This window comes from Taeniopygia guttata, chromosome 3, assembly GCF_048771995.1.
Source record: "Taeniopygia guttata chromosome 3, bTaeGut7.mat, whole genome shotgun sequence".
NCBI lineage: Eukaryota > Metazoa > Chordata > Aves > Passeriformes > Estrildidae > Taeniopygia > Taeniopygia guttata.
In genome coordinates, this window is record NC_133027.1 from 46,490,335 (window position 1) to 46,514,701 (window position 24,367).

Sequence of the window (24,367 nt, forward strand, 5' to 3'; positions counted from 1 at the left end):
ATGGCGGGCTCCCGGCCGCCGCCAGCCCGCCCACACAGACGACGACGAGCGCGGCCGCGGCGAGCGCAGAGCCCGCTGCCCGCGCCGCATGGGGGGCAGCGCGGGCCGGTGCCCCCGACAGCCGCCGCCGCCGCCCTCCCGCGCCGGGGCTGCCGAGCCAGCGGAGCCGCTGCGGCTTCGCCTTTCCCGACCGGGAGAGGGGCGGCCACCACCCCACGGCGCCGGCGGCTCCTCCTCCCTGCCCCGGGCATGGAGGGAAGGGGCGGCCCCAGCCCTGCCTCTCTCGGGACGGCCCCTCAGCCCTCCCCGCCGGGGCCGCCACCGACCCCCGGCAGTCCCCTCACTCGGGGTTGGGGGAGAGAGCCCCGCCCAGCACGGGGAACCCGCATGACAAACACGCCGCTCAGCCAATCGTCTTTCAGCGCTCGCGGCCGGGGGGCCCAATTGCGGCAGGGAGCGGCTGTTCCGGGGGGGCTGCTGGGATATGTAGTTCGGCCAAAGGGCCGTCCTGTGGCCCTCGCACGGGAAAACTACGTGTTCCGGCAGGCAGCGCGGCCGGGATCCTGCCGGAGGAGGGCGAGCGGTCGCTGGGATGCACGCACGGTATTCCCGCCGTCCTGTTTGGTAGGGGGCCTGGGGGATTCTGTGGTCTATCGCAGCAGGCTATGGAGCGCCGATGGCTGGCGGCAGCCGGGGGTGAAGCAGCCCTGGGATGTATCCTAAGCGAGCGCGTCAGCGGGAACGGAAGACCCGTCGGTGCTAGCGAAACACATCCCGTCACACTTGGGATGTAGGAGAGATGGGAGGGGCGGGGAAATCCCCGTAATATTCACATTGAGCAGCAGTTCAGCGGTGTTTTTATCCAAATTAATCCCAGGGGATTTTTTTAAAATCCCAGTTGTGCAGGAGCTGATGAACCTGGAGAAGAGAAGGCTCGAGGGGAATCTTACCCGCGCATATATCCGGACATTTATTTGTGCCTAGAAGGAAGGTGCAGTGAGGATGGAGCCAGGGTGTTCTCAGTGGGGTTCAGTGCCGGTATCAGAAGCGAGGGACTCAAAGTGAAACACAGGAGCTTCCCTCTGAACATCAGGAAGCACATTTTTTACTGTGAGGGTGACCAAGCACTGGCGCGGGTTGCGTGGGAGGTTGTGGACTTGCTATCCTTGGGGATAGATCAAAAGCTGCCTGGACACGGGGCAGCCTGGGTAGCTGTCTCCGGCTGGTCCTGCTTGAGAGGGGGGGTTTTGGACCAGATGGTCTCCATAAGTTCCTGCCAAACTCAGCCATTCTGTGATTAAGTGTAATCTGCCACTAAAGAGGCTGGTATTGCTACTTGCCTTGCTTTTCCTGCAGGGAAAAAAAAAAAAAAAAGAAAAAAGCTGCTGTTTATGATAAATTTATATTTTCAGCCAAGTCAGTTCCTTGATCCAGTTCACCTCTTGGCAGTGAAGAGGAGAAGAAAACAAGGGCAGAACTGTTTGCAGCTGTCACATTGAAGCAATCATGAAACTAAAATTTTGAGTGTACAGAAAGGCAAAAGAATACTTGGGAGTAAATTAGAAACAGGACATTGGGCCTACATAGGGTCTTGCGTAATTATTTTTAACTTCTCATGTACACATTTCCCACTTTAAAATTCGGATGTCAAAACTGAAGTTAAATGCAGAATGAGCTTCTCTTATGCTACAGAAAGACACAGAAACCACTTCTGAGTCTAGGAACAGAGCCTGGGCAGGATCACCAACACCATTCATCTTCAGCTCTCTTCTTTGTACAGAATCTGATTTCTTCATCCGCCATCGCTTTTTCTTCTGGAACAGTTTCTTTAAAATGTGCATTTACCTGTACCTTTGAAGGAAGACTGGTCTCTTTTTTCCCATAAAATCCTTTCTGCAAGGAGGCTGCATTGCCATTGTTCAGGAGGGTGGACAGGCCTGGACTGCTTCATGCAGCTGCTTCCTCCAGGCCTTTGGCACCCTCGTGAACAATGCATCTGCTGAAATCGGCACTACCTGTAATAAATATGAGTCTTGACTTCTCTAAGCACTTGAGGCCTCCACCCACCATAACTGATGGGTTCAAAGAAAATAGTTCTGCCAGTGCTTTTTATGTTGTTGGAGGGAATTTTTTTTTGTTTCTTCTGTTTTTTACATTAGCTACCAGTTCAGCTTCCCATCCTATTCTGTTGTCACTCATTATGATCTCCCATTTTCCCATGAATGGGCATGTCACATCTGTTTGCTTTATTTCTATCTAGATTTTGATCTCCAGAAGTTGGCTAGATCTTATTTTTCCCATCATGAGTTGTTGGGTGCCTCTGACAAAGACAACATACATCCAAGATCAGAACAGTGAACCAGAATCAGAGCTGGAGCTTTGGTGTTTTAGACTTTGGTACAGCTGTATTCACACACTGAATGCCAAGATTGATTGAAAGTCACAGCACTGCCTTTTATCTTTTAGAAGCTGTTTTTTCCACTGGCTCCAAATGAACTCTGGCTACAGGAAACAGATTGTGAAACTGGCTCCAAGGCCTAAACTTCAGATTTCAGCCCTTTGTTTTATAGATTTTAATGTAGTACTTAGGGAATAGCAATGAGGATGGCTTTATTTTTTTTCCAAACCAAATCTCTGCAGTTTTCTGATACCAGGTCAGGCTTCTTTATGCACTGCAAGACATTGTGGAAATCGAGGTCAGAGGCTACCAGTGGAATTAATCAGAGCCCAAAGTTAGGGCAATGTGTTTGTTTGATTTGTGTGTTCACTGACTGCAGTTAATATGCTTGTTTTTGATCCCTAAAGAACGGATAAGAGAGAGGCAGAATTATGAAGGAAACAATCTGGCAACTCATCCAGAATTGCAGCAGTTGAGTTTTCAAAATGATAAGCTGAAGAAAAACAAATTTGTGGCTGTTTTAAATCTCAGTATTTCCTTCCTTCATGATTTATCAACTTCCTTTTTTTTTAAACTAGATAAGGACTTCTGTAGCCTTCTTTAGACTTCTATAGCAGATGACATCCAACAGCCACTTAACGTCCTGCTGGACGTTGCCAGCTCTCTGACTATACTCCACTGACTCTACTCCACTGTATAAATGTAACCTGAAACACTGAGAACTAGGAAAACAGTATGGGTAAACTGAAAGTGCAGTTCTGAAAAACTCCTCTGAGCAGCCACCTGAACTTTTGTTATTCTGTTTCTGGATAGAAATGTTTAGAATTGCCCCAAACTGGGCACCTTACAACCTGTCTCCTCTTAGTTCCCATTTGTGGTCTAGGAAGTAGGTGGAGCAGCTCTGAGAGAGCTGAGTGGAACCTCTCCAAGCCCAGCAAGTCAGGGTCTTCTGTTGTAGGCACAGATGGCTTCAGTGCCTGGCAAAATTTGCTAGAGTGCTCACCTTCAGTACTGTAACCTGAGGATTGAAGAATTGCCTTTTAGCTCAAAGGCATTTATATTAACACCTCCTAACTATCAGGAGAGTGTCCCAGGTGCTCAGGAGGATTGCAAAACAAAAGGGAACCATTCATCACCTCACTTGTTGAATTTGTGTCCTACTGGAAGGGATGGCAAATGAGTGGCACTAGTGTGAAGTAGAAGGAAAGAGACACAGGGATCTGTAGGCAGTTATTCCTGGTTTCTGATAACTTTTCCCAGGCCAGTGCTGTTTTTTTATCCAGGAACTGTTTACTACAGAAATGCATAAATTAACCCCAGGACCCTGTTTCGATGATTGAACTAGATAGAACTCCTTGTTTTACTCTGTCTTTTGCCTCAGCTGTCTTGTCCTTGTTCAAGCCCCACATGCTTTTTGGAGCAGGGTCATAACTTCAAACGAAAAGGTGGTGACTCCCTGTTTCCTTCCTGCTCTTCCTTCTCCCAGTCTAGCATGGTGGTCAGGGATGAGACATGAATGCTCCCCAGGAACTCCCACTTCCTGGCCAATGCTCTGACCACTGGGTAGCAGCACAGAGAAGGTGGACACCGTTTCCTCCAGCTGCACTTTAAAAGAAAAGGAACATTGCTTATTGGGAATTTTATATCTGCTGACAGCCCAAAAGGCCCTTTAAGCGCCTTTGGCAGGCTGTTTACACCGACCTTGGTGTTTTCCAGCAATAACACAAAGAAAAATGCTGTGACCAGCAGCCACATGAACTGAAGTCACAGACCAGAAAACCTACAGGGACTCTTTATTCATTGTTTTAAAGAATAGATTTTGGCACTCACTGGTAAAAGAGGACTCCAAATTCTGAGTCCAAAGAAGATAAAGATGCCAAGCACCAGGGTGGGACTTAACCCATGTCTGTATTCATAGAGTTTCCTCACCCTGAAACAAAGCTCTTGTTAGCTCCTCACTGAGCTTGCTGCTTGTTTTGGATCTATACCTGCATTTCTTTTTCATGCAGGGGATGTAAGCCTGTCATTACCACACAGCCCCAAGGCTGAAAGGCTCACATATTCTGAAACATCAGTCCCGTATTAGTCCCAATCCTCTGATTTATTAAGATCACACAGAAAGGCAAGAATGTAAGTCAAGAACCTAGAGATCCACTAAATTTTCTTCATATATGCATAACTATTTGCATTCAGAAACTGCATATAGTTAATAGGGAAGAAATGCCTATTAAAAACTTTATAATCAATTGAAGTTAGTTTTCTGCCTGCAGCATTGCACAGGATTTTGTAGCATCTTAGTCAGATTTGCTTTTTCTGTATCTCCAAAGCCGTGCAAGTTTAAATATACAGATTATATGAAACAAGTAATGCCTTTGGCAGTTTTAAGTTTCCCTAGGCAACTCAGGGCAGAAGTAGTGATAAAACCATTTTTACACAAACTATTTGGCATTAATACCTAGAATATTGTGCCTGTTCAGGATGTTCAATGAGAATGTTAGAATTGCTATGATTATTCTGAGTCATGTAAACAGGTGATATTTTTAAAAATCATTCTTCAACAAAATAGGTCTCCAAAATAGGTCTCCAAGATTGAAGAGTTACTTGAGGAGTTGCTTTTATTTTTTCTGCATATTAAAAGGCAACTATTTCAGACAAAATATGATTTTGGGAATAATTTCTTGCCTGGAGTGAAACTTATCTTTTCCTTTTCCTTGCTAATATTTTTTTTCCTCATTCTGTTTCTTAGGCTGCCTGATGTACAAATGCAGAATGGAGTTTTTTGTTCCTTGCCAGGTGCCTAGCTATCGGCACCACAGGAATATATGAAAAAAATGTAGGCGTGGTAGTTGGTAGAAAGAGACAAATCCTATGAATAATTACCCTCTTTGTGTCTCTCTGCTCATCCATGTCAAGCTTTTGTGGTTATCTGTCTAAAATCTGTCTCCTACTCCATCTTCAGGCTAGATTAAAGGGTAGTGGATGAAGAGACTGACACTTTGCCTGAGAAAGTATTGATAAAACCAGAAGTTTACTTTAAAAATAAATTCTGAGGCAACAGTGGGGACACAATCTGTGTCTTTCATCTGCCTAGAGGGCAAGTTGCAACGTTCAAAACCATCTTTCAGTGATACCATTAAATATTTGAGATATAAAAGGTGAAAATTATCATGCAGTAAAAGTGTTTACTGTGAATGAGTCAACACCTGCAATAATCATCCCCTATCATCTTACATTTCTTCACTATGATTGTCATTTCAACCTACCCTTATATTTTCCCTGCCCTACCCTAATATGCCTTTTCCTTTTTGCATTTGCCTTTCTAATATCTACTTATTCTGCCTGTGCACAGATACAGTTCTTTATACTGGCATGAGTTACCCTTGAAAACCTTCCCTTTACACAACAGCAAACCTTCCTTCTTTTTTTCTTTTTTTTTTTTCCAAGGGTGTATTGCCAAAGCCAGTAATTTCTTTCTGCCTTCCAATTTATCAGGACACACCAAACTAAAGAAACTATATATGGAAGACTGTGGGATGGCATCAGCAAGAAATAACAGGGGACAGAAAAAGTAGCCTTTTCCATTCTTCACATAGAGTACTGAGGAGAACACCTTAGATCTCCACATCAGTCAGTACACTAAGGGCAAGCAGCATCTCTGGATTTTAAGTATAAAAGGAATCAACTTGATTGTTAATCTTGGTGATGGGGGGCTGGGGGGGGGGGGGGGGAAGTGAGTATTTTTACTTTGAAAAAAATCCTAGCTTTTTGTGCTAGAAGAGGGAGTAGGACAAAAAGAATACCAAATGGCAAAGGGCAAGAAACAAAGCAATAGGATCATGTAAATCCAATAAAGAGAGGAGATGAGGGACAAACCCCAAATGTAACAGTAGGTAAATGAAAGAAGAGGAACAGAACTGTGGGTGAAGTGAGGAAGTGTATTAGTGATGATTTATAGTATTTGGGTTTTGTTTGATGCTTATTACAGAAAGATTATGTTTAATTACTTTGGTCAGATTGAAGATATATAAATGTAATTATTTTGATAGCACTTTATTACAGGCTAAATGTTTTCATGCTAAGATAGCAATTATTTCTAGGTAGGAATTTGCAGTCTTGATCCTCTAAAGTTCAGTTATCATCTGTACATAGAGGTTAAAGCAATTTACACCAACTTGATTTCCCCACCAAGGGTTGATCGTGAGTGTATCATGTGCTTTTAGATGAAGGCCCAGTTGGATGAGGAATTTGGTCTGCTGCACTCCTAGAAGAAAACGGCAAAACTCTAATAATATTTTGACCCAAGGTTGCATGCTTGATACAGTGCCAGGTTAGAATCCTTTCCCCAAAAAATTGTTTAAAAGTCACAATTTTTTTATTCACTAGGTTGTTTCTTTGCCTTGATCACAAAATAATCGTGTAACTCATTCTGCTTTCTTTCTTCCTTTTTTTTTTTTTTTTTTTTTTGTATTCTTGTTCTCTCTTTTCTCTGTAGCAAACAGGAACTAGAGAAATATCAGTGTAAATGCTTACAAATTGAATGCTGACATAGTGAAAAGTCTTAGGAGTTTTGGGTGTTTGTTGGGTTGTTTATGGTTTGGAGTTTTTTTGTATTAAAATGCCAGGTTTTATCCTACTTAACAATACATATGATGTCATGAGAAAACAGAGAATGCCATTTCTTTTTCCTTTTCTTCTAAGAATGAAAAACAATGATTGTATGAAAGTTCTGTGTAGCACTTGATACTCAGGAACGGATGGGATTTGCTACAGTAGTATCAAAGAAGAGACTGGAAATTTAACCTTTTATGTATCCAGTTCTGAGACTGCCAGTGTGTCTTGCAGTTTGTACAAAAAACTGCCTCCCATGGATTTGGCTGTGTCAGTTTTTCAAAACACTCCCAGGTTCCTTAATTTCTGTAATAAATTTTTGCCATTTTTTATGGACTTATTTTAAGTGGAAGTTGACAAAACTTTACAAACACATTTAAATGCTTTATTGATTCAGTGAGATTTCACGTTCTGCAGCTGCTACCATTTCATGTCTAACCCACTTAAATTAAAAGAGACATGGAAGTATCAGCTGCTTAGATATGTCCTGAGCGTTGTCATGTGTGTCAGGCTGATTAAAGTGGTTGTGTCAGGATGCTAGAGACTGGGTGTTCCCAAAACAACAATGCAGTTTGCCCACAACATTATTTATTTCTTTTTTTTCCTCTGTGTAAGGGCTGTTCTTTGTCCGCTGGGAATAAGGCTGAGTGTTGCAGCATAGCTAGTACAGCTGACCAAGCTTTTTTCTCCCAGTTCTCAAAGGAAAGTGAAAGGGGAAAAAAATACACTAGTTTAGATTGTGTCATAAAAATGGCTTTTCACATAACCATTAGCCAGCAAGACTTGGCTCAAGTAGACAAGGCAGCAGCCAGAATTTTGGGAGCTTCTTGGTATTGCCTGTGTTGGGGCAGTTCTTTAGACCTTCTCTTATGTCAGATAAACTGAATCAATCTTTGGTTCCTCTAAGACTTTGTTTTCAGTTATCAAAAAAAAACCACAATAAATTGTGCATGCCGGTAGGTCAGGCCGGAAGATAGGTATCTTTGTATTTCTTTCTGAAAAATGCTTTGATCTACTTTTTATTTTTCCTCTTTAAAGGTGTTCTAACATCATCTCTTTCTTTGGTTCTAAAAGGTTGCCATCACAGCAATTTGAATGAACCAGTGTCCCTGTGAGATAGCAAGCATCATTTTAGTGGAAGTATCCCTTACATTATCACATTATTCATTTAGTGTGTCTTTTGGGAGACTGTTAAGCCAGGATTATTCCCTGAGTCTGTAATTATTTACATGTGGGAAAAGCTTTTCCATATGCTGCTTTACAGCATGAGACGTAATTGTATGTGCGGCAAAATGTTTCTGGACTTTTCACTTGAGGAGACAATTTTTTGAAACTTTGTAATGCAGTGGCTTGCATTGAAGGGGGAGAAACATAGGGGAAGGGTGGAGGATGATGAAGAAGTCATAAGTGGTCTTTCTGTAACATTTGGGATTTCAGTTGTGTTCAGTAATTCTTCACTGTTAGTATACTTGCTTGGGCCAGACAGCAGTAACTAAAATGTCAATTGATTTTTACAGCAGCCCAATCCAGTACTCTGGAATTTACTGCAGGCCATATTCAGCAAAAGTAAATAGAAATGGTATAAAGGTAAATGGTATTAGTACTTAGATGACTCTGATGAAATGGGAAATTTTCTGTTTATCTTAAGGTACCAAACTCCAGTTTGCTTGCTGTTTTCTGAGGCATGAATGTCACATATACAGGGATGGACTTGATGGGATTGCTCCCCAGCATACTTTGTGCAAGCTCACTCTCAGCCTGCATGTGATGCTGAGCCAAGAGGCAGAAGTGGTCCCATGGAAGGGACCAGCCCTTCTCATGCTCACATCCCCAGGGCTGAGCACTCCGGCTGCAGCAAGGCAAGAGGTGGACAGAGTATTTGCATTAATGCAGTTCTGTCACAGAGCTAATGTGCTGTGCCTGGCATCATGCACCATGCACGGGGTTTCAAATGTGTGGCACAGAACTCCATGAGCTTCCTAGCTCAGACTTGGAGAAAAACATAGCTGGCTTTCCCATGCTGATGTTTAATCACAGAATATTCATGAAGGGACCCATGGGCACAACACAGTTACCCTTGCTTGATGCAGCCAGTGCTGGAACCAGTTACTCTGTATTTTTCAGGGTAAAATAACACTGTGTGTCTGAGCATTGCTACTGCATCCACCAACACAGGCTGTGCCATTTTCCACTAAAAAACCCAAAGGGCCATTGTTGACTCCAGATACGACCTGCACAGCACAAGTGCTTCACTTTGCTCACCACAGCAGTGTAGGCTGCTGAGGTGGGAGTGAGGCATTTCTTCCTTCTTCCCCTCCCCTCTGCATGTAACTGGGGTATTTGATCAGCCTCTGTTTAATATGCATACCTCTCTCTTGGCTCTTGCCCAAACTCAAAGGAGTGCACTGCTTTCCTCAACCAAGGGCTTGTCTAAACAACGATATTCTGGCTGCTTTAATGAGTGTTGTTGTGCTAAATCCCCCTAAGCCTTGTGGAGTTAGGTTAGTACAAACATTGCTGTTTGGGAAGCAATATCTGCTTTAAAGCACCTCTCTAGGGCTGTGTACGAGGTGTCCATGGCAGTAGCACCATGGAATAAGAGAGTGGTTTAAGCTTGCTGTATAAGACTTTTTAAAAAGCAAACCTGGTTGAGATGGTTTTATAGAAGCTTAAATACTTGGGGGGGAAAGTTGTGGTAGGACAGTTGACGGTCAAGCATACGTCAAACTACTTAATTATTTCCTGATATGTTTCTTGTTGCAGTGGGCTGGAAGTGGCCATGATGTTTAGTGATGTCTTGCTGGTGTAGAGTGACTTGGTCCTTTTCCTGGTGTTCCTGTCTTTGCCTGAGGTCTGCAGTGGTGTAGACATTCCTCCTGTGCAGTTTGGTTGCTATAAACTCTGTTTACCTGCTGAGATATTAGGACTTGTCTACACTAGAGCACCTCTACCATGGTAATTATGCTGACACAGCCTCAAAGCACTATAGCAACCATGCCCTCAGCTGCTCCACACAGCCTCTGTATCTGAGGAAGCTGTGGTAAAGCAGGGCGTCCCTAACTGTGTCTGCAGCAGAGTTTCTGCAAACACAGGTGTCTCAGTTCTGTGGTGTTTTCTTTCACACCCTTTGCTGAGCCTGTGCTCTTAGGAGCTTGGAGAGCTCCCCCCACCAGCTGGAGGGTTTTTATTTTCACATTAAAGTTGTGGGGTTTTTGTGCTGAAGCCCACACTGGATTGGCTGAATCACCACCACCAGGCAGGTGAGCTGGCCTCTTCTCTTTCACTTCCCTTTGGTTTCACTTGCAGAACTAAAGGGGTTTTATTTCCCTTTCTGCCAAATAGATGTCCCCCATGCCCCCCCCCACCTTTGTATTACTGAGCTTGTCCACAAACTCTCAAATGTTCTGCTTCTTCATTCCCTCCTTTTTTCATTATTTGATTCAGATCACTGCCCTCCTTACAACTGTCCACAGACCCATCTCCTTGGAAACAGCAGAAACTTGTTTATGTGAAAGTAATAAGGAAAGCAATTGATGTGTAGCTGTTCAGGCATGCAGGGGAGCCATGTTCCACTGGAGGATGTTGGAAAAGTGAGTTTCCACTTATGCTGACTGCCAGAAGGTTGGATGGTGTAAGCAAAAACCACCTTCTTCCTCTGCTGTTTCCAAAGTTGCCTTTTATTCACAGTGATGGTAGGAAAATTCTTGCTTGTGCATATGCTCACTTTTATGGACTTTTTTTTTGCTAGTCTTTTTCATCACCAATGTGAAGGGGTTGAATAGCACCAGGAAAATTTTTAAGTATTGCTTATCTTATTTTCTGGAATTCATTGCTGATGCACTGTGCCATGCCAGGACTATCTCCTTTCATGTCTTGGCCCTGACCACCTCTGTGGCCACAGGACTTTCTCATCCATGTTTTGAAGTTTCTGCTGCTCGTTCTGCTGCTTTGTGCCTTTCCCTGCCATTGCCCATTGTGCTGTTGGACATGGTTGATAAACCTGGCCAGCTGTTATGGTCAGCTGGCTGGTCTTTCCCAGTCCTTAAGGACAGAGGTAGGGAGGCCCATGAACAGCTTTTGTGGACATGGATGTCGTGGGGTCACCAGACAGTGATCCACCTCTTCCAAATAATGGTGGGGTACCTGACTGTCTGCTGCTGCCTACCCAGCACTGAGAGCTTGTGGCCTGGCCTTGATTAAGATGGCAGCAGGGCCCCATGGAGAAATCTTTGGAAAAGACCTGTGGCACGAGGGTAGTCTAGATAGACTCCCTCTTTGGGACCAAGTGGGGCTGCTCTGAATGGTGTGACCTCAGGGGTGTTAGCACACAAAAGTGGTGATGGCTGGGAGGCCCCAAGTCAAGCAAGCCCTCGTGAAGAGATGCTCATGTTGACATGTCTGTGATGACAGTTTGGAGGAAGAAAGAAGGATTTCTGCTTGCCTTCGGTATAGTGCATACGTTGAAGAGGCAGTGTGTCTGGAAGATTTTTTGTTTGTTTGTTTTTTATACAGCCTTTGGAACAGGCTGTAAGAGCTGCAGGTGCTCCTAGAAACTTTTTTTGTTACTGGAAACTTTTTCCCTTGTTTGCCACCTAGTATGAATGGCTTCTCCTGGTGTGTGCTTCATCAGCAGGCTCTAGTCTTGGTCTCTTTCTTCCTTGTGTTACTAAATACCTCCTTTGGGTGATTTTCTTGGGGACTAGCATCTGTAAATAGCCTTACTCAGGTAGGAAGACTGTTCCAGTTGCATGCCTTGTATTTTAAACACAAGTGATACAACAATCATAATTCTTATATCACTGAACCTTCAAATAAGCTGTTTTTCTATTAGCTGAAGCTGTATAGACTTTTTGCTTCTTACACTGTACCAAAAGAAATGCTTGATTCTACTTTGATAGGTTACTGCAGGATGATTTCAAACTTGCTTTGACTTCCTAGAGGTTCTAATAGCCTAAAGCACTTTCTGCACATTTCAGTGTCCATGTCTTGAGTATCAAGAAATATTTCTACTTGACAGGGTGTGAACTGTCTCAAATGTGCTTCTCATAAAACAAAGAATGTGAAAGGGTGGAACACAAAGGGAGTGAAGAAACAGGACTTAATACATGCGCCTGATAATGGAGATAATACTGAGGATATTGCATATTAAATATCCTCCTGTTATTTCAACACTAAATGTGGAGAACTGTGTCTTTATTATGTAATAAGGGTTCGTTATTTACCATATGTAATTTGGTTTTACATCCAAAAAGATGGGAAGAGGATCACTAAGGAGACTGCAAATGGAAACAGGCTGTAAAACCTGGAACGTTTGCTCTGCAGGGAGCACTTAGAGTTAAGACATTGAAGTCTGTAAAACAGTTAGTAGAAAATGCTCTTGATACTTGGGTTTTTAAAGGACAAAAATTAGCATAAGTTATTAGAAAGCACCTAGAAAAATCTTGGAAAATTTTGGTTGGTCAAAGTAAGCTGTGTTTTTTAGTGTTACGAAAGATAATGTTTTGGAACTGCATTAAAAGGCAGGGTTCTTCTGGTGGGGTGTGGGTATTATTATTGTTGATGTTGTTGTTGTTATTACTATTATTATTATTTTGGTGTACATGATGGTTTGATATAAACAGAGCCAAGAACAACCCAGTGACATACTTCTGAAAAAAAGCCTTTTAAAGAAATAATGTCATTAAATGTCTCTCTTTCTACAGGCTATGGATTCTGAATCAAAGAACAGTTTCATAGGAAGTTTTCTTCAGCCACCAGATTGGAGGTTTCCTGCAGCTTTTGTTTGTGTAGAATCAAAGTTGGCAGCTGCTGCTGGTGACAGGCCTTCTCTCCCAAATAACCAAGGTATAGCCAAAATATGTCCTTAAAACAGTCTTTTTAATTGTTCCATGTGAAATCTCTTGAGCAAACTCCCCATCCTATTTGACTGAGTTCAATGACTTGCTGCAGTTATCAGTCTGACATTAAGACAGGATGTATATGTGTCCTGAGGGAGTAGTCTCCCTGAAGTCATACGTCTAGAATGGAAACCTCTGCAAATCTTCTAACATCCTTGTAAACTTTGGCTTTGAAATTTGTTTAACTTAAAATTGTCAGACTTCCTCTGAAAGCAAGGGAGAATGCTTCAAACTCAGTAGAAGTAGTTCATGACTTCAAATGAAGTAAAAAAAAGATCATTAGTATGGTACAGTGACCTGAAAATGGCTTTGCATAGTGCTGTTTGACTCCTTACAGCTTAAAATCACTTCTAAGGGGTTTGTTTTTTGGTGGTTTTTTATTTTGTTTTTTCTTTTTAATTTGTTTGGGTTTTTTTGCATGGTATGTTTCCTTGGGAGTACTTTTGAACAGTTCAGACTCCCAGGAAAGTTAGCAGCATGAAAGTTAGTCCCTATGAAATATGGTTGTCATGTGCCTTAGTGACTACTCTCTGGAGCTCACAAGGCAACTGCTCAGTGGCTTAACATATCTGGAGTGCCTGGGGAATCTTAAGTCCATACTTGGACAAAATGATAGTAAAAGGGTTTTAAAATCATGGGGATTTAGGGTTAAAAGGAAAATGAAGCTTAGTAGGCCCTGGAAAAATAAATACCTTAAGCACATGAAGAACTAGTACTTGCTAGAACTGCACTGTGTAGCTAGTACATGATAAATGATATAATTGTTAGATGTGATGATTGTTTAGTAATTAAATATAATTACTGTTTAGTCATAAGAATAATCATGAGAAACTGTGGTCAAGGACCTAAGAAAGACCACGAGAAACTCATGTTAATGTATACAATAGAACAATATAAGTTTAATAATTAATGTGTAAGTTATATAACAATGGAATATAAAATACGTTCAGCTCAAAAGCTATGTCGGAGTCAGATTTGGGTTTGTACCCTGACTCCCAGAGCTCTTAATAAAAGCACCTGCATATAATCATATCCCATGATTATGTGTGTTTCTGAACACTAACATTACTATCATAGACAACTTTGCTACCTTGCACAGACATAGCCTATGAGTGTGCATGTGATCATTGTTCTTCACCTGAAAAATCTGTGATTTCTGTAGTCATCTTATTTCATACAGAGTTTGGGCTTTTTTGGATTGCAGTGATCAGTTTAGTGCTATGTAGCTAAGTGGTTAAGGAAATGTTTGTCATGACAATAGAAAGATGGAAAAGGTGGTCCCACTTCATCCTTCTGCTTTCTGGTATTTCCTTTTTGGTTTGTTTTGAGTTTTTGTTTGATGTTTGTTTGGCTTTTTGCTGTTTTATGGTTTGGTTTGGGGGTTTTTTGTTTGTTTGTTTTTAATGGATCTGTGATAATATGGTGAAAGTTGTTACAGTGGTAGCAATATTTGATGGTATTATTTTGATGAGAGAGTTTGGAATAAAGAAACTGTCAATTCTAAAATGTGAGAAAATAAGCCTGTCTTGTTGCAGGACATAACTTAAGCTTCCATAGGTGTGTATGCTTTATGAGAGCTAGCAGACTTTTTCTTGTAGCTGAAATTACAGCTTTTATTTTTGGTATAATTTGGCACATACTGATTTGAGGCTGAAAACAAAATCTTCCGGACTGGTTTCCATGGTTTAAAGAATCATCAAATACAAGATAACAAGATACTAGATGTTGAAACATTACCATTTGAAACAATAAAGTATTTAACAATGTATCCTTTGCTAAATTGTCCTTTTTATCTACTTTCTCCCCCTGTTGTGAGCATGTTTTCTCTTTTTAATCTGTCCAGGCCAGTTGCCTTACACTAAAAACTTATGACCTCACTTGGGTGCCTGTGATCTCTGCTTCTATTTAAAGAGAAAGCCCAAGGGTTTATTATATTCTATTTGCCATTATTTTTTTTGTTCTTCTGCCATTTGGAGTGAAAATAGTTTTACTTATAGGGCCGGAGCTTCATACCTCAGTTATGCAGGAAATACATCCATTTTCTCCCATATATGTTCTGCATATGTTAGTGTACAGCTGGGGAATATTATTAATTTTGGGACTGATACTAGGAAGAAAATCCAGCTAGTATATTGCAATGTGAAGTATTTTCTAATAATGATAATCATCATCAAATAGGAGCTGTTACTTAAGGCGTAGCTGTTGTGTTGTTTGCTAGCTGTAGTGGCAGCCCTGAAAGCTCTGCAGGAAAAGATCCGCCACCTAGAGCTGGAGAAGTCACAGGCTGAAGATAAACTGTGCAGCCTCTCCAGAGCAGCTGCTCAGTACAAGAAGATCTTAGAGCACAAATCCTACGAGAAGGATGCAGCACATCAAGAGCTGATGCTACAGAGGAAAGGTATTTCTTTGGAGTGATAAGGTGTAGCCACAGCAACACTAAGACTGTATAATCCGGGGAATGTTTTGTCTTGAAAAACTGCTAATTAGTGCAGCTTCCTTTCATTTTTTGCTTCAGAACTGAGGATGCACAGGAGCTTGATAATTGCGGATCAAATTGAGATATTTTTTACATATATCAACCAAGTATTGCATAAGCCATAAAGCAATTTTAAAGACTAGGTGGTATGTTTAACTCCTACAATAAGCAAGTAGCTGCTTACATAACACTGCTAGCTTGAGAAAAGATAGGAGAAGAGAAGATTCTCCTTTCTCAGATTCTGGTTAGGTATCTGCTGATACAAATCAAAGTAACTGCAGTGCTCATGCCTTTGGAATTAGAGACTAACTTTGGAAAAACATTTTGATTTTTATGTCTTATATATAACATAGCTTTTAATGTCATTACTTGTACAGACTAACAAAACTGTTCTTGCATGTTTTGAAGCCAGAGAATTCTTCAGTGATATGACAGTGGCTAAATGTGTTGCTCTCTTTGCTGTACTGAATGTCTTGTTTCTTTCTGTAGATTCGTATATGCAGTTAAATGCAGCACAATCCCGCTGCTCCCTGCTGGAGAAACAGCTGGATTATATGAGAAAGATGGTTTCCAGTGCAGAACTGGAAAAGAAAATTATTTTAGAACAACAGGTGAAGTCCTTCAGCATAATAACAAAGTAGTGACTTAGTTCAAAGGTATAGAAATGTGCAGGATCTGAAGTTTTTTGTAGTCATTGTTTTTCCTGAGGTCTGCTCAGGCTGTTAGCAAACAGAAGCAATTTAGTGTATGGCTGATGACAACTGTTCAATGAATTGTATTAAAAGCTCCCTGGGTGGAACTCCTAATGAGCAAAGCCATGCTAATACTTGCACACTTGGTAGACAAAAAAGCTGCTGGAAGCTTCAGTCGTCTTTGTTTGCCTGGTATTTTTCATCACTTTGCAATTTAAAAAATATGGAATTTAAACTAATTAAACACCTTTATTCTGGTGTGGGGTGATTTGGTGTGGGGTGGTTTCTGTCTGAAACGATTTCAGTCAGTTGCCAATTCCATTCTTGCTTATTTTCTCCAGGCTCAGCTTCAGAAAGAGGAAGATCAGAACCGGTTGGAACTGCATGCAAAACTTGAAAAGCTTGAAATGCTAGAAAAAGAGTGTCTTAAAGTTACTGCTGCTCAGAGAATTGCTCAAGTAAGTATGCACAGAATGACACTCTGAAAGTCATTTGGTATCATTTTATGGCATACTATTAATAGTGCAAAGTTTTGTAAAAGTTACCTCTGTTGAAGTGTATCTGACTGAATGCCACCTTTGGCTTCATGTGCATGAGTCTTTTTTCAGTCTGGACTTTAAAAATTCATACTGTCCAGTTTTATTCTCATATTACAATTGTGAGTTCCTCCAGAGTTCTGATTCAGCATGACAAATAGAAGTGGGACTCATTATTCTTGCCTTCAAATTCAGGACAAGATCAAACACTTAGAAGAAAAGCTGTATAAAGAAGAGCATCGGCATAAACTAATACAAGACAAAACTACTCAGGTAGACTGAAAAGATTTTATTTTATCTTATGTTTTAGTACTGAAGAAAGCTATTCTCTCTGTTCAAAATGCCCTTCTTGTTTTATTACATTTTAACTCCTCATGTTCATTACCCAGGCAGAACTGCTGGAATCATTTATAAGCTACATATTAGAAAGCTTGCCAGGTGTGTTGTGTATCTCAATGAAGAAAGGTTCTGCTTGGGTTTGTATTACTGATACAGTTCATCAGCCTCAACACTGCTCTAAGTGACCCAGGTGGAAAATTAATTTCTAGAAAGTCTGTAACTGAATCAGGTTAACTTAATTTTCAGTAACTCAAAAGTGTCACATATGAAACCATATGAGTTTGGTTATTATGTTTGTTTTCCTCTCTTTTTTTAAGATCTGTAGAAATCTAATACATAGGGCTGTACTTGGAAAATCCTTAATCAGTGATGTGTTGTTCATCAAATGAGATCTTGTATAATTCATTATTCTGTGAAGCCATAAGTTTGTTGGGCCAGCATCCATCTGAGTGAGGAGTATTTGCAAAGAGAGCAAAATGATGAAACCTTTTGTTAAAGGGGCAAGCTATTCCAAACCTCACTTTGTGCTTAAATAGCAACCAGCTTGAAAGAGAGACCAATTGTGGGGGAATTCCCTTGGGGTGAGGTGGGGGCTGCAGTGCTGAATAGTAATATTGGAATAATGTAAGCAAAGCTGATGCCTTAATTTAGTTAATCACTGCTGTCAGCTCTTACAATTCATCCAAGGATTTTGGGTTTTCATCAACCCAGGAAGCTTTAAATAACATGCAAATTTGCAGCCCAGATGTCTGACCATCTCCAGAATCCAGCAGAATGACACAGTGGAAAACTTCTAGATTTTTGGTTTCTTGCTTAGACTGCATACTGCTGCAGAGCAAAAGGCCTAGTACAGAGATTTTATCTTCTGAGAAACATAGTAAGAATGAGTCTCCCAGAGCAGATAGTATAAACATTTGGTCAATAAAGGACTTAGATGCAGTAAACTGAGTCCTAAAGTAGTGTTAGTACCATCTTAATACACTGCAGGATGGATTTAGGTCTGTTGGATCTGAGCTGGGAAGCACAGGGTGTGGTGTGGTTCACTTCCTCTTGATGACAGAAAAGACAGAATATTTGCACTTTAGTGGTGGACCTCCAGCATTGTTTAGCTGGAACTGTAACACATGACAAAACAGTCCTTGTCCTGTGTTTAATTGGGGATGATTATCATCCTGTTTATCATGGGCCTTGATAGCAACTTTGAACCACCAAATAGTATAAGGTCCAGCAGGTTTGACCTTAATGTTACACAGACAGGCTTAGTTCTCTCTGTCCTCAGATTGTAGGAGTCAAACGTTCATATAATTTGGATTTTATGATCAGATCCTCAGCATGTGGCAGGGTTGGCTTATCTCAGTTGCTGGTTGTCACAGTGGAAAAATACAGCTGCTGCTGCAACTGAATATGAAAACGAGGAATACTAAGAGCTGCAAGATCTGCCTGATACCCCGCCTTCCTAGTAATCTGTTCAGGTTTTAAGAGTAGCTATGCCTTCCAAGGACAATTAATAGTGCCCTTAATTGGTTCTTATCCATGCATGAAAGAGAATTAATTTAACCTTGCTATTTCATATTTCTAATATAACATAAAATGGCTGTTTTCTTTTTTGCTTATCGCCACAGCTTCAAACAGGATTTGATATCAACAGAGTTTTGATGTCTTCAGTAACATCTCAACATGAACCTGAAAAGGCAAATGGGAAGAACAAAAAACTTAGGAAGGTAATGTGGAAATTTTATTAGCATATTATTGCTGATAGCATCTGACTCGCACAGACTGGAATTTGTGAAAAACGGTGATGTAAGAGGGACTTGATTCATCTGCTGTACTTTACTTCTAAAGTGACAAACAGTGCTGAATAACTCTTTTTAGCCTCTTTTTGCTTTCCTTCATTAATTAAAATGGTACTGTGGCTGGTAGGATATCATAGGAAAACCTACCTCTGTTAAAATCTTGCTGCCATCCCCCCATGTCCTGTCTTAGTTTCCTTTCAGTTAACCTGGCAAAAATTGTTTCCAAAGGAGTTTTGGCTCAGCATCTTAAGGTGGTGTGTTCTGGGGGCATTCCTGAAATCAAGAGAATTTATTTTGCAACACATGTTACAGATCAGTTAAAATTTTGCAACTGTGGGTTTGAAAACTTAAGTAAATAGGTTCAATTCCTTTAATGTTAGCCTAATTGTTAAACAATCTCCTACATGCATATGGAATAAAATTTACTTGTGTCAGCTATTGGAAAGTCTTATTTGTTACACATACAGGAGGGAATTTTTTTTTTTAACCAGAAGAAAACTGAGGTGATGCATTTCACTGTGTATTTACTTGAATTTTACTTACTAAAAAAAAAGTTTAAGATTGTACTCTTGAGTCAGCAGATTGGAATTTTTTCTTATATTTTCTTATGGCAGAGAAATCCTACAGTGAAGAAAATGCAGCTTTCACAATTACATGTAAAGGCTGGTGAACTACCTTTTGTGGCTGGGAAGGTAGGTGAAAACCACTGTTGTCACTAAAGTGACATCTACAGTTTGAGTAAGGCTGTGTAGAAGTTAATTACTTCTGTAAGCCACTGATCTTTCTTCTTTAAGTCTGTCAGCTCCAGCCACTCTGTCAGTGCAAACGTACAGAGTGTGCTGCACATTATGAAGCATCGCAATCCCTGTGTCTCATCACGAGCACAAAGAGGAGCTACAGCTGGGATTTCAGGGCACAGTGCACTTTCATACTCTGTATCCTCTTGTTCCACATCACCCACTGCCACCAGGAGCTTTTCAGACCTTCTGTTGGCCTTTCAAGACAAGCTGGGCCAAATGAGCTCGTGAGTACCCATCCTTGGTGTTGTGTAAACGTGACTTCAGCAGTAGGCCTGAGAAGTGGCGAGGTGCTGTAGTCAAGCCCAGCCTGTTTTTGCAATAGGACTGCTTGTTGACAGAATGACCCGAGCAGGCTTGACTAGTAGGATTTTTCTCATTCAAAAAATTCTTTCTATCCTGGTGTTTCACTGGTCTTGTTTTTCTGCCTCCACATCCTGTATTTAAACAAGCTGCTACTGAAGTAGCAGCTACAGCAAATGATAAGCCTTTCAGACCTGTGCTTCTTAGACATTTTAAACATATTCTGAGATATACAGAGTAAATCAAATTTTTTTTCCTGGGGAAGGCTGCAAAGCTGGTGCTGATATTGAGTAGGCCTGCAGGATACAGTCAATCTGGTTGGTGGAATGGGTTAGTACAGCTCTGGCATGAACAGTCCTGTCACAACATCTCTCCTGTTCCTTTGTACTCACTCTGTGTTCTTTCCCTTACCCGTGTACCTGCTGGGTCTTTGTGCTGAGTCAGTCTGGTGCTCGTACCCTTTACTTGTTGATAGCAGGAGAACTTGCTGGTCCTGTAAGGGGGTTGTGAAAGAGGGATGGTCTCCTGCCAGAAAATGGGCAGGGTGTGGAAGAAGCTAACACTTCAGATGGGAGTGTATGTATCTTTCTAGCCATGCGAGTAAATGTGGATTACAGCCTGTTGTGTTCTTAGGCATCTTCCCATTAATGCAGGCTTGTGGGACTGTGGGCCAAAGCTCTGTAGCTGGTTGTAGCAGACATGTCAACATGATGAGCTGTGATTTGAACAGAGGAGGATGTACTGATTAAACCAGTTAGGATGTCGACGCTGATTTGAAATCCTTGATGTGGTAAAATTTAAACTGACAAGCAATCTAATGTTCAAAAAGCAACATCTAGCTTACTCGTGGCAGTTCAAGGACAGTTTTTTTTTTTTAATATAGCAACAACCAGTTGCTTCAATAAAACTGTCAAGGAGAAGCCATTAGTCAGAAGTCAGAAAAGAAGCTCTGACCTTTTTAAAGGGATTACTTATCTAAGAGGGGATCTCTGGCTTCAACTTGTTCAGGTATCTGGGTATCAAAATCTACACAATTTATTTTACTTAATCTGGTTAGTTTAATTAAACAGCCCACTTTGCTGTAGATCTTTTTGAATAGAATATTTAAATTCGAGTAATTTGTGAGAAAACTTGTAACTTGAATGTACTAATTTAAAAAATGCTTCCATGTATTACACTAAGCCTTCAAAGTCTGTGCTAAATTGTCAGGAAGTGAAAATGTACTGCATAGCTGCTGTTCACTTTCAAAAATGTCATTTTTCACACAATTACATATGTAGTTATGCCTGTGGGAAGAAGGAGAAGTAAGATGGACATCAGTTAAAAATTTGTAATGAGAAAATCAGACTCACAGGAAAACATTTTCCCTTTCTCATGTTAATATATTCCAGATTAATGTGTATTGTGTCAGAGTGGAAATAATGCTAAATTTCTGTACTCTGCACAAAATGACTAGGAACTCCTGCAGGAAGAAATCCTAGAGACTGTATCATGAATACTTAGATTGCCATTCTTTAATAGTGAGCATCAAGAACTTCTGGAGCGGATACAGGAGACTCAAGACTCCCAAGCTCATGAAGACCTAGAACAGGAGCTGGATTGCCTCGTAAAACAAATGGAGATGAAAGGAAAACAAATATCCAAGCTGAAAAAGCATCAGGCTGCTGTAAGAATGAAATGTAAACTCTCTAGCTACTAAGATTTTTGTTGAAAGGCTGCCACAACTCTGCCTCCTGTTGTCATCAGCTAGAATATCACTGCAATGTTTCAAGCCAGGATGTTTCAGTATGAGTGATTATAATTAGACTGCTGGTTCATATTTTTGTACCTCCAATTTCTTCATTTGATCAAGAAAAAGTGCTAGTACTTACAACTAGCAGTTATGAATGTATGCTGGTGGGAAAGCTTCCTGCCCTGTGGCAGTTCTGCAGTACAGAGCTGGGTTGCACTGTCTGTCACTTCTGCTCACCATGTTAAGACAAACTGTTGAAATTTCATTTCTTTATATCCTGTCCCTCAGGGGAATGAGAAAATAGAAGCTGTAATTTCTGTACAGACAGGATTAAATGTCTTTTATATTATTGAAACTTTGAAGCTTTTTTTGTTAACTAGTCTGTTGACCAGAGCTTCTCCAAAATCATAGCTGGGCAAGCCTTTCAGTTTTCTTTAGCCTTTAAACTGCCCTCATTCTGTCAGTATTTAGTTTAGAGCCATAGATAACAACTTTTCATACATGCCCATATAAAATCCCTCTTCTGTAGTTGAACAGCCTAACTCTTTTGTAGCAATTTGGTTTGGGCATATGATTAAACATTCAATCTATAGTTTGGTCTGATTGTTTCTGTTTTTTCATCTTATGTTTCAAGATAAATACTCACCTGAGAACTTTGCTTATACAGGAAACAAAACAAAATTCAGTGTGAGACCTTATGAAAAGAGGAGAATATAGTTAATTTAAATCAGTTTTATTCATATTCATTTTTGATGGATTTTACTGGCTTAAACTTTTTATTGTCCATGTAATTGCAAGCATAGAGGTGCTTTATGTCATAGCAGACATGTCAGACTTGCATATTAGCAATATGGACAAAGGGCATTGACTGCTGAGTTCTCACTGCCTCTCTTGGCAATGTCAGCTATTTTTTCTTTTTGATAAAACTCTTATGTTCTTGAAGACCCAACAATTATGGTGTTCTCTTTGCCTCAAAATCTTGCTGTTTTCGTCCTCAGGAACCTAAGCCACTGGGCAACAACTGCACCTTGGTTTCGTTCTTTTGTATATCTTTATGGCCACAGTTTGCCTTTGTTTTGGGATGATGAAGAGTAGCACATACATTGTGGTGCAACCTTGTTGTCATCTCTGCCTCTTACCAGTGTGCAGATCTTCTGGCAAGTACTCCATGCGCTGGTACAGCCTGGTCAGAGCACACCCCTTAGGGTCTTGCTGTAAATAGTAGTGTCTGTATGATTACTGTCCATGCATGTATCAATACAGGCCATTCCTCTAACTCCCTGGCCTGTATTTTTTTTTTTCCTGGTGCTTTTGCACACAGACATTTCCATTTGTATTTTATACAGGCCACTCCTAATATTTCTAACACTTATTTCTTTTTTTTAGAACCTGCCATACTAAAAGTGCCATGCTAATCTCTGTGTTTCACAGTTAATAATATGTTCTAGAAAGCAATTAAAGTTAATTATTTTTAGAAATGGACTTAAAGCCTAAATTGGCATTTGGAATCCTTCCAGCCTAATTTTATCTTTGGGAAGTGACCTTTTCATGCCAAGTGCAAGTCAAGACTCATTATCTGACATTTTAAAAAAACATTCTTTAGCAATTAACCCTATTTATTCTGTTTTCCATTTTTGTTAAGGAGGCTTCAAAATAAGCTTCTTAGATCCAGTAACTGATAATTAACAGTATACATTTTAGAGGTTTATTGTTTTTTTAGAAGTTTATTGCTTTTTTTTATTAGGGTAGTACAATCTGAAATGGAAATAAACTGTTGTAAATAAGATTATTAAGAGATGATGTTCCAGCTGTCTCAAGAAAGCATTTTTATATTAAGAGTGATGGGATTCAACAACCAGTTGAGTGTGGGTGAGGTCAATTTTCTGTGGTGGTTTCTTTATGGGCAAGGTCAGTTTTCTGTTACAGTGAGACAAGTGTGCAAGGTTACTAAGTTTAAACTTTTCTTTTTTTTTAAATGTCTCTTAGTCATCTGTAGTTTGGAGTTCAGTAGAAGTCCAGTCATCTCTACAGCTGTGGGTCTTTGGAGTATGTAACATGCTAATTAGTAATTTTTCTTTTCCTAGCTGAAGAAATTAAAGAGAAAAACTCAGAAATTGAAGCAAGGGGCAACTCATGTCAAACTAAAGTGTGATGAACAAAAGGAAGCAAATGAGATTGCAGTCACTGTAAAGGAAAGTATGTCTAAACCTTGTTCTGGGCAGAAGAGCAGAAGTTCTCTTCAACTGCTAAAAGCTGTGCAGCAACTTCAGCTATCTCTGAAAAAAGATGATGTCATCTAAGAAGAAGAGTTCTGAAGTTTGTTATGTTTGAAGTTTTTGAAGTTGTCTGACATGTAATAAATTTTTAGTTGTACAAAATACCTCTTAAAAATAAACTGGATACAGTAGACATGTACATTCTAAACTGCCTACTCTCCAGCAGGTCAGTTTATTCACCTTAGAATTAATTTTCATGTAATGTAGCTATAACTCAACTACACTTCCTTGTAATAAAGTGTTTTAATGGACTAATGAAATGTTACTATTTGTTAACTTCTCAAATAAAATTTTATACTTCTTTTACACTTAAAATAGTATGTGATCTTTCATGTCCTATTTCCCTGGCTACCAAGGAGATATTTAGAGCTTGCTTTTCCAGAATGACTTGTGCTAGTCTTCTGTACAACTAAAAACAAAGGTGTTCCTTTCTCTAATAACTGAAGTTTCAGATCACTGTGAATGAGGCAGCAGAAGTATTTATATATGTTTTCATTATTATTATTACTACTTTAGAAAC

At 40.4% G+C, this 24,367-nt stretch overlaps 1 protein-coding gene across 3 annotated transcripts; it reads left to right on the plus strand.

Moving 5' to 3' along the window:
* On the plus strand, positions 1–24,162 carry CEP57L1 (centrosomal protein 57 like 1). 3 transcript variants are annotated; one of them, XM_072926767.1, is made up of 11 exons: positions 1–624; positions 12,709–12,850; positions 15,122–15,301; positions 15,869–15,990; positions 16,413–16,529; positions 16,803–16,880; positions 18,569–18,667; positions 19,354–19,431; positions 19,534–19,763; positions 21,361–21,505; positions 22,570–23,798. In XM_072926767.1, the coding sequence occupies exons 1-11, from the start codon at positions 1–3 to the stop codon at positions 22,654–22,656; spliced, it is 1,902 nt and encodes a 633-aa protein (XP_072782868.1). In that variant the 3' UTR covers positions 22,657–23,798. The 3 variants fall into 3 exon arrangements, with proteins under 3 accessions (XP_072782868.1, XP_002192695.4, XP_072782867.1); XM_002192659.7 differs by having other exon boundaries at positions 435–603; positions 23,656–24,162; XM_072926766.1 differs by having other exon boundaries at positions 514–624; positions 23,656–24,162.
* Positions 24,163–24,367: the final 205 nt, after the last annotated feature.